This window comes from Oncorhynchus masou, unplaced genomic scaffold (assembly GCF_036934945.1).
Source record: "Oncorhynchus masou masou isolate Uvic2021 unplaced genomic scaffold, UVic_Omas_1.1 unplaced_scaffold_2924, whole genome shotgun sequence".
Taxonomy (NCBI): Eukaryota; Metazoa; Chordata; class Actinopteri; order Salmoniformes; family Salmonidae; genus Oncorhynchus; species Oncorhynchus masou.
In genome coordinates, this window is record NW_027016677.1 from 31,548 (window position 1) to 42,905 (window position 11,358).

At 44.0% G+C, this 11,358-nt stretch overlaps 1 protein-coding gene across 1 annotated transcript; it reads right to left on the reverse strand.

The window, feature by feature from the left end:
- Positions 1-20: 20 nt before the first annotated feature.
- On the reverse strand, positions 21-7,025 carry LOC135539022 (low affinity immunoglobulin gamma Fc region receptor III-like). The gene is made up of 3 exons (XM_064964907.1): positions 6,995-7,025; positions 2,233-2,493; positions 21-329 (listed from the first exon to the last, which is right to left on the reverse strand). The coding sequence occupies exons 1-3, from the start codon at positions 7,023-7,025 to the stop codon at positions 52-54; spliced, it is 570 nt and encodes a 189-aa protein (XP_064820979.1). The 3' UTR covers positions 21-51.
- Between the last annotated feature and the right edge of the window lie 4,333 nt (positions 7,026-11,358).

Consider the following 11,358-nt stretch of genomic DNA (forward strand, 5'->3'; position numbering starts at 1 on the left):
TATGGTTTGTCATATTCTCAGGAGGTGTGGTATATGGCCAATATACCACGGCTAAGGGCTGTTCATATGGTTTGTCATATTCTCAATCGTCACAGTCATCCAGCTCTCTGGTGATTCTCCTTTAGAGTTGGAACACTTGTAGAGTCCTTCATCTGACTTGGATACTGCAGGGATGGTTATCTTTCCTGTAGTCTCAGTCCTGATGAGGGATCCATCTTTGTAGAAACCAGCTGTGAGGTCAGAGGGAGTTCCCTGATATCTGCAGCGCAGAGTCACAGAATCTCCCTCAGTCACAGGAAGGGCAGGGCTCTCCAGGATCACAGCTCCAACTGTATATAATATATAAACATCATATATAAACAGGGCTCTCCAGGATCACAGCACCAGCTGTATATAATATATAAACATCATATATAAACAGGGCTCTCCAGGATCACAGCACCAGCTGTATATAATATATAAACATCATATATAAACAGGGCTCTCCAGGATCACAGCTCCAGCTGTATATAATATATAAACATCATATATAAACAGGGCTCTCCAGGATCACAGCTCCAGCTGTATATAATATATAAACATCATATATAAACAGGGCTCTCCAGGATCACAGCACCAACTGTATATAATATATAAACATCATATATAAACAGGGCTCTCCAGGATCACAGCACCAGCTGTATATAATATATAAACATCATATATAAACAGGGCTCTCCAGGATCACAGCTCCAGCTGTATATAATATATAAACATCATATATAAACAGGGCTCTCCAGGATCACAGCTCCATCTGTATATAATATATAAATATCATATATAAACAGGTCTCTCCAGGATCACAGCTCCAGCTGTATATAATATATAAACATCATATATAAACAGGGCTCTCCAGGATCACAGCACCAACTGTATATAATATATAAACATCATATATAAACAGGGCTCTCCAGGATCACAGCTCCAGCTGTATATAATATATAAACATCATATATAAACAGGGCTCTCCAGGATCACAGCACCAACTGTATATAATATATAAACATCATATATAAACAGGGCTCTCCAGGATCACAGCACCAGCTGTATATAATATATAAACATCATATATAAACAGGGCTCTCCAGGATCACAGCTCCAGCTGTATATAATATATAAACATCATATATAAACAGGGCTCTCCAGGATCACAGCTCCATCTGTATATAATATATAAATATCATATATAAACAGGTCTCTCCAGGATCACAGCTCCAGCTGTATATAATATATAAACATCATATATAAACAGGGCTCTCCAGGATCACAGCACCAACTGTATATAATATATAAACATCATATATAAACAGGGCTCTCCAGGATCACAGCTCCAGCTGTATATAATATATAAACATCATATATAAACAGGGCTCTCCAGGATCACAGCTCCAGCTGTATATAATATATAAACATCATATATAAACAGGGCTCTCCAGGATCACAGCTCCAACTGTATATAATATATAAACATCATATATAAACAGGGCTCTCCAGGATCACAGCTCCAGCTGTATATAATATATAAACATCATATATAAACAGGGCTCTCCAGGATCACAGCTCCAGCTGTATATAATATATAAACATCATATATAAACAGGTCTCTCCAGGATCACAGCTCCATCTGTATATAATATATAAACATCATATATAAACAGGTCTCTCCAGGATCACAGCTCCAACTGTATATAATATATAAACATCATATATAAACAGGGCTCTCCAGGATCACAGCACCAGCTGTATTTAATATATAAACATCATATATAAACAGGGCTCTCCAGGATCACAGCACCAGCTGTATATAATATATAAACATCATATATAAACAGGTCTCTCCAGGGTCACAGCTCCAGCTGTATATAATATATAAACATCATATATAAACAGGGCTCTCCAGGATCACAGCTCCAGCTGTATATAATATATAAACATCATATATAAACAGGGCTCTCCAGGATCACAGCTCCAGCTGTATATAATATATAAACATCATATATAAACAGGTCTCTCCAGGATCACAGCAACAGCTGTATATAATATATAAACATCATATATAAACAGGTCTCTCCAGGATCACAGCTCCAGCTGTATATAATATAGAAACATCATATATAAACATAATATCAGCTATCTGAAACCAGATGAACCACTAAACACTATAATGTCAGTAGATGGTGTTTGTGGACATACCAGGTACTGTGATGTTGACAGCATGGCTGTGTTCTCCAGACCCAGACTCACACCAGTACACTCCACTGTCTGCTGGTATTAGCAACATGATGCATGAAGACCCCTGTTGTTTTCCCCAGTCAGTATTACACTCTGAAAGGTTTCCTCTCGATGTGTTCCTCATCACTCTCCACCCAGCAGAGTTCCCCTGAACCTCACAGCTCAGAGAGACAGACTCATATTCAAAGAACTGAGATCTGTCAGAACTGACGCTCAGAGACGCTGGAAGAGAGAGAGGGAGGGGGAGAGAGAGAGAGAGAGAGAGAGAGAGAGAGAGAGAGAGAGAGAGAGAGAGAGAGAGTGAGCGAGAGTGAGAGAAAGACAGAGACGGAGAGAGAGTAAATTATTAAAAATATAGGCCCTCAAGATCAGTAAACCTGTCTTGGAACAAAGATACTGAATCACAGCAGAGAGGCTATTCTCGAGGGAGAGAGAGAGCGAGAGCGGTCTAAAGTCATATTATTTCTAACAGAGATACTGTCTTGAGAAAAGGCTTTATATTCTAGCAGAGATGCTGAAACACAGCAGAGAGGCTATTCTCTAGCTGTTTAACCTGGTGATGAGGGTAGGATACTATCCTGAGACAAGGCTTTATATTCTAACAGAGATGCTGAATCACAGCAGAGAGGCTATTCTCTAGCTGTTTAACCTGGTGATGAGGGTAGGATACTATCCTGAGACAAGGCTTTATATTCTAACAGAGATGCTGAATCACAGCAGAGAGGCTATTCTCTAGCTGTTTAACCTGGTGATGAGGGTAGGATACTATCCTGAGACAAGGCTTTATATTCTAACAGAGATGCTGAAACACAGCAGAGAGGCTATTCTCTAGCTGTTTAACCTGGTGATGAGGGTAGGATACTATCCTGAGACAAGGCTTTATATTCTAACAGAGATGCTGAATCACAGCAGAGAGGCTATTCTCTAGCTGTTTAACCTGGTGATGAGGGTAGGATACTATCCTGAGACAAGGCTTTATATTCTAACAGAGATGCTGAAACACAGCAGAGAGGCTATTCTCTAGCTGTTTAACCTGGTGATGAGGGTAGGATACTATCCTGAGACAAGGCTTTATATTCTAACAGAGATGCTGAAACACAGCAGAGAGGCTATTCTCTAGCTGTTTAACCTGGTGATGAGGGTAGGATACTATCCTGAGACAAGGCTTTATATTCTAACAGAGATGCTGAATCACAGCAGAGAGGCTATTCTCTAGCTGTTTAACCTGGTGATGAGGGTAGGATACTATCCTGAGACAAGGCTTTATATTCTAACAGAGATGCTGAATCACAGCAGAGAGGCTATTCTCTAGCTGTTTAACCTGGTGATGAGGGTAGGATACTATCCTGAGACAAGGCTTTATATTCTAACAGAGATGCTGAAACACAGCAGAGAGGCTATTCTCTAGCTGTTTAACCTGGTGATGAGGGTAGGATACTATCCTGAGACAAGGCTTTATATTCTAACAGAGATGCTGAAACACAGCAGAGAGGCTATTCTCTAGCTGTTTAACCTGGTGATGAGGGTAGGATACTATCCTGAGACAAGGCTTTATATTCTAACAGAGATGCTGAATCACAGCAGAGAGGCTATTCTCTAGCTGTTTAACCTGGTGATGAGGGTAGGATACTATCCTGAGACAAGGCTTTATATTCTAACAGAGATGCTGAAACACAGCAGAGAGGCTATTCTCTAGCTGTTTAACCTGGTGATGAGGGTAGGATACTATCCTGCCACCCTAATATACAGTTTGACCCTGTAATCATCGAGATCTCTGTTAGTAGTAACTTGGGAAGGGTTAGTATAGCGTTGGTTGGGTTAGTGTAGGGTAGGTAGGATTAGTGTAGGGTAGGTAGGATTAGTGTAGGGGTAGGTAGGATTAGTGTAGGGTAGGTAGGGTTAGTGTAGGGGTAGGTAGGGTTAGTGTAGGGGTAGGTAGGGTTAGTGTAGGGGTAGGTAGGGTTAGTGTAGGGGTAGGTAGGGTTAGTGTATGGGGTAGGTAGGGTTAGTGTAGGGGTAGGTAGGGTTAGTGTAGGGTAGGTAGGGTTAGTGTAGGGTAGGTAGGGTTAGTATAGGGGTAGTTAGGGTTAGTGTAGAGGTAGGTAGGGTCAGTGTAGGGGGTAGGTAGGTTTAGTGTAGGGTCGGTAGGGTTAGTGTATGGTTGGTAGGGTTAGTGTAGGGGTAGGTAGGGTTAGTGTATGGGGTAGGTAGGGTTAGTGTAGCGGAGGTAGGGTTAGTGTAGGGTTGGTAGGGTTAGTGTAGGGGTAGGTAGGGTTAGTGTATGGGGTAGGTAGGGTTAGTGTAGGGGAGGTAGGGTTAGTGTAGGGTTGGTAGGGTCAGTGTAGGGGTAGGTAGGGTTAGAGTAGGGGTAGGTTGTGTTAGTGTAGGGTAGGTAGGGTTAGAGTAGGGTTGGTAGGGTTAGTGTAGGGTAGGTAGGGTTAGAGTGGGGTCGGTAGGATTCGTTTAGGGGTAGGTTGTGTTAGTGTAGTTTAGGTACAGTTAATGGAGGGTAGGTAGGGTTAGAGTAGGGTGTGTAGAGTTAGTGTAGGGGTAGGTAGGGTTAGTGTAGGGGTAGGTAGGGTTAGTGTAGGGTAGGTAGGGTTAGTGTAGGGTAGGGTAGGTAGGGTTAGTGTAGAGTAGGTAGGGTTATAGTGTAGGGTTAGTGTAGGGTTAGTGTAGGGGTATGTTGGGAGGTGTAGTTTAGGTACGGTTAATGGAGGGTAGGTAGAGTTAGTGTAGGGTAGGTAAGGTTAGTGTAGGGGTAGGTAGGGTTGGTGTAGGGTAGGTAGGGTTAGTGTAGAGTAGGTAGGGTTAGTGTAGGGTAGGTAGGGTTAGTGTAGGGTAGGTAGGGTTAGTGTAGGGTAGGTAGGGTTAGTGTAGAGTAGGTAGGGTTAGTGTAGGGTTAGTGTAGGGTTGGTCGGGTTAGTGTAGGGTTAGTGTAGGGTAGGTAGGGTTAGTGTAGGGGAGGTGGGGTTAGTGTAGGGTAGGTAGGGTTAGTGTAGGGAGGTAGGGTTAGTGTAGGGTTGGTAGGGTTAGTGTAGGGGTAGGTAGGGTTAGAGGAGGGGTAGGTAGGGTTAGAGTAGGGGTAGGTAGGGTTAGAGTAGGGGTAGGTAGGGTTAGAGTAGGGTAGGTAGGGTTAGAGTAGGGTTGGTAGGGTTAGTGTAGGGTAGGTAGGGTTAGAGTAGGGTCGGTAGGATTCGTGTAGGGGTAGGTTGTGTTAGTGTAGTTTAGGTACGGTTAATGGAGGGTAGGTAGGGTTAGAGTAGGGTGTGTAGAGTTAGTGTAGGGGTAGGTAGGGTTAGTGTAGGGTAGGTAGGGTTAGTGTAGGGTAGGTAGGGTTAGTGTAGTGTAGGTAGGGTTATAGTGTAGTGTTAGTGTACGGTTAGTGTAGGGGTATGTTGGGTTAGTGTAGTTTAGGTACGGTTAATGGAGGGTAGGTAGGGTTAGTGTAGGGTAGGTAGGGTTAGTGTAGGGGTAGGTATTGTTGGTGTAGGGTAGGTAGGGTTAGTGTAGAGTAGGTAGGGTTAGTGTAGGGTAGGTAGGGTTAGTGTAGGGTAGGTAAGGTTAGTGTAGGGTAGGTATGGTTAGTGTATGGGGTAGGTAGGGTTAGTGTAGGGGTAGGTAGGGTTAGTGTAGGGGTAGGTAGGGTTAGTGTAGAGTAGGTAGGGTTAGTGTAGGGTAGGTAGGGTTAGTGTAGGGTTAGTGTAGGGTTAGTGTAGGGTTAGTGTAGGGGTAGGTTGTGTTGGTGTAGTTTTGGTACGGTTAGTGGAGGGTAGGTAGGGTTAGTGTAGGGTCGGTAGGGTTAGTATAGAGTAGGTAGGGTTAGTGTATGGGGTAGGTAGGGTTAGTGTAGGGGTAGGTAGGGTTAGTGTTAGGGTAGGTAGGGTTAGTGTAGAGTAGGTAGGGTTAGTGTAGGGTAGGTAGGGTTAGTGTAGGGTTAGTGTAGAGTTAGTGTAGGGTTAGTGTAGGGTAGGTAGGGTTAGTGTAGAGTAGGTAGGGTTAGTGTAGGGTTAGTGTAGGGTAGGTAGGGTTAGTGTAGAGTAGGTAGGGTTAGTGTAGGGTTAGTGTAGGGTTGGTCGGGTTAGTGTAGGGTTAGTGTAGGGTAGGTAGGGTTAGTGTAGGGGTAGGTAGGGTTAGTGTAGGGTAGGTAGGGTTAGTGTAGATTAGGTAGGGTTAGTGTAGGGTTAGTGTAGAGTTGGTCGGGTTAGTGTAGGGTTAGTGTAGGGGTAGGTTGGGTTAGTGTAGGGTAGGTAGGGTTAGTGTAGGGGTAGGTAGGGTTAGTGTAGGGTAGGTAGGGTTAGTGTAGGGGTAGGTAGGATTAGTGTAGGGTTGATAGGGTTAGTTTAGATGTAGGTATAATTGGTATAGGGGAGGTAGGGTTAGTGTAGGGTTGTTAGGGTTAGTGTAGAGGTAGGGAGGGTTAGTGTAAGGTAGGTATGGTTAGTGTAAATGTATGTAGAATTAGTATAGGGTAGATAGGGTTAGTGTATGGTAGACCATTTAAAGTAATATATTTAAAATTTATTTTAGAAAACAATAGAAAACATAAAAAAAATAGACAGATTAACATCAGTAATCATTCACATTAAACACATTTCTAGAAAACACAAAGGGCATATTGTACTTGCTGTTGCTTTAAGAAATAGATTTCACACAAAGTTATAGAAAAGAGTTCTTAACAGGTGTGATACCACATCTGAGAGAGGGTGGTTGCCTACAGCACCGAGGACAGTTACCACGGACACATTGATCATGATGCTGTGATGATGGAGACCCTTATGATCCCCAACACACTACAACACAGAGGACACATTGATCATGATGCTGTGATGATGGAGACCCTTATGATCCCCACCACACTACAGCACCGAGGACACATTGATCATGATGCTGTGATGATGGAGACCCTTATGATCCCCACCACACTACAGCACCGAGGACACATTGATCATGATGCTGTGATGATGGAGACCCTTATGATCCCCACCACACTACAGCACCGAGGACACATTGATCATGATGCTGTGATGATGGAGACCCTTATGATCCCCACCACACTACAGCACCGAGGACAGTTACCAAGGACACATTGATCATGAGGCTGATGATGGAGACCATTATGATCCCCATTCTGGTGAACACCACTGACACCCATCTCCAAAAGGACACGGTTGTTGAATCTTATGATGTCCCCTATCATGTAACCATCGGATTTTAGTAGACAAACATCAGGCAATAGCACACTAGATAACCTGGATGAGAAATAACCACAACTCCCACTATTGGAACTCTCACTATTGGAACTCTCACTATTGGAACTCCCACGATTGGAACTCTCACTATTGGAACTCTCACTATTGGAACTCTCACTATTGGAACTCCCACTGTTGGAACTCTCACTATTGGAACTCACACTATTGGAACTCTCACTATTGGAACTCTCACTCTTGGAACTCCCACTATTGGAACTCCCACTATTGGAACTCTCACTATTGGAACTCTCACTATTGGAACTCCCACTATTGGAACTCCCACTATTGGAACTCCCACTATTGGAACTCTCACTATTGGAAATCACACTATTGGAACTCCCACTATTGGAACTCTCACTATTGGAAATCACACTGTTGGAACTCCCACTATTGGAACTCACACTATTGGAACTCTCACTATTGGAACTCTCACTATTGGAACTCCCACTATTGGAACTCCCACTATTGGAACTCTCACTATTGGAAATCACACTATTGGAACTCTCACTATTGGAAATCACACTATTGGAACTCCCACTATTGGAACTCACACTATTGGAACTCTCACTATTGGAAATCACACTATTGGAACTCCCACTATTGGAACTCACACTATTGGAACTCCCACTATTGGAACTCACACTATTGGAACTCTCACTATTGGAAATCACACTATTGGAACTCCCACTATTGGAACTCTCACTATTGGAACTCTCACTATTGGAACTCCCACTATTGGAACTCCCACTATTGGAACTCTCACTATTGGAACTCTCACTATTGGAACTCCCACTATTGGAACTCCCACTATTGGAACTCCCACTATTGGAACTCTCACTATTGGAAATCACACTATTGGAACTCCCACTATTGGAACTCTCACTATTGGAAATCACACTATTGGAACTCCCACTATTGGAACTCACACTATTGGAACTCTCACTATTGGAACTCTCACTATTGGAACTCCCACTATTGGAACTCCCACTATTGGAACTCTCACTATTGGAAATCACACTATTGGAACTCTCACTATTGGAAATCACACTATTGGAACTCCCACTATTGGAACTCCCACTATTGGAACTCTCACTATTGGAAATCACACTATTGGAACTCCCACTATTGGAACTCCCACTATTGGAACTCCCACTATTGGAACTCACACTATTGGAACTCTCACTATTGGAAATCACACTATTGGAACCCCCACTATTGGAACTCACACTATTGGAACTCTCACTATTGGAACTCTCACTATTGGAACTCCCACTATTGGAACTCCCACTATTGGAACTCTCACTATTGGAACTCTCACTATTGGAACTCCAACTATTGGAACTCCCACTATTGGAACTCACACTATTGGAACTCTCACTATTGGAAATCACACTATTGGAACTCCCACTATTGGAACTCACACTATTGGAACTCTCACTATTGGAACTCTCACTATTGGAACTCCCACTATTGGAACTCTCACTATTGGAACTCTCACTATTGGAAATCACACTATTGGAACTCTCACTATTGGAACTCTCACTATTGGAACTCCCACTATTGGAACTCCCACTATTGGAACTCTCACTATTGGAACTCTCACTATTGGAACTCCCACTATTGGAACTCCCACTATTGGAACTCACTGGACTATATTTACATTTTACTGGACTCTTCCCACACTACACTGGACTCTACCCACATTATACTGGACTTAACCCACACTACACTGGACTCTACCCACATTACACTGGACTCTACCCACACACTACACTGGATTCTACCAGCACTACAATGGACTCTACCCACACTACACTGGACGCTACCCACACTACACTGGACTCTACCCACACACTACACCTGACTCTACCCATGCTACACTGGACTCTACCCACACACAACACTGGACTCTACCCACATTATACTGTACTCTACCCACACAGCACTGGACTCTACCCACATTATAGTGGACTCTACCCACAATAAACGGGACTCTACCCACACACCACACTGCACTCTACTCACTCTATACTGGACTCTACCCACATTATACTGGACTCTACCCATACTACACTGGACTCTACCCACACTAATCTGGACTCTACCCATACTACACTGGACTCTACCCACACACCACACTGCACTCTACTCACACTATACTGGACTCTACCCACATTATACTGGACTCTACCCATACTACACTGGACTCTACCCACACTAATCTGGACTCTATCCACAGTACACTGGACTCTACCCACACTACACTGGACTCTACACACACTGCACTGGACTCTACCCACATTATACTGGACTCTACCCACACACTACACTGGACTCTACCCACGCACTACACTGGACTCTACCAAAACTACACTGGACTCTACCCACATTATACTGGACTCTACCCACACTACACTGGACTCTACCCACATTATACTGGACTCTACCCACACTACACTGGACTCTACCCACATTGTACTGGACTCTACCCACACTACACTGGACTCTACACACACTACACTGGACTCTACCCACGTTATACTGGACTCTAACCACACTACACTGGAATCTACCAGCACGACACTGGACTCTACCCACATTATACTGGACTCTACCCACACTACACCTGACTCTATTTACATTATATTGGACTCTACCCACATTATACTGGACACTTCCCACACTACACAGGACTCTACCCACATTACACTGGACTGTACCCACACTATACTGGACTCTACCCACATTACACTGGACTGTACCCACACTATACTGGACACTACCCACACTGCACTGGACTCTATTTACATTATACTGTACTCTACCCACATTGTACTGGACTCTTCCCACACTACACAGGACTCTACCCACATTACACTGGACTCTACCCACACTACACTGGACTCTAACCACGCTACACTGGACTCTACCCACGCTACATTGGACTCTACCCACATTATACTGGACTCTACCAACACTACACTCGACTCTATCCACACTACATTGGACTCAAACCACACACTACACTGGACTCTACCCACGCTACACTGGACTCTACCCACACACTACACTGGACTCTACCCACATTATACTGGACTCTACCCACACACTACACTTGACTACCCACATTACAATGGACTCAAACCACACACTACACTGGACTCTACCCACGCTACACTGGACTCTACCCACACACTACACTGGACTCTACCCACATTATACTGGACTCTACCTACACACTACACTTGACTACCCACATTACAATGGACTCTACCCACACACTACACTGGATTCTACCCACGCTACACTGGACTCTACCCACATTGTACTGGACTCTACCCACATAATTCTGGACGCCACCCAAATTATACTGGACTCTTCCCACACTACACAGGACTCTACCCACACTACACTGGACTCTACCCACACTACACTGGACTCTACCCACATTATACTGGACTCTACCACACTACACCTGAATCTACCCACACTACACTGGAATCTACCAGCACTACACTGGACTCTACCAGCACTACACTGGACTCTACCCACAGTACACTGGACTCTACCCACACACTACACTGGACTCTACCCACACACTACACCTGACTCTACCCATGCTAAACTGGACTCTACGCACATTATACTGTACTCTACCCACACACTACACTGGACTCTACTTACACTACACTGGACTCTACTTACACTACACTGGACTCTACCCAGACACTACACTGGACTCTACCCTCACACGACACTGGACTCTACCCACACTACACTGGACTCTACCCACGCTACACTGGACTCTACCCATTCTACATTGGACTCTACCCAC

Coding starts and splice junctions, on each gene's coding strand:
- LOC135539022 (XM_064964907.1), bottom strand. CDS start 7,025: ATGATCAATGTGTCCGTGGTAACTGTCCTCG. Junction 2,494..6,994: donor GTCCGTGGTAACTGTCCTCG/GTGCTGTAGGCA, acceptor TCTCTCTTCCAG/CGTCTCTGAGCGTCAGTTCT. Junction 330..2,232: donor TGTCAACATCACAGTACCTG/GTATGTCCACAA, acceptor TATTATATACAG/TTGGAGCTGTGATCCTGGAG.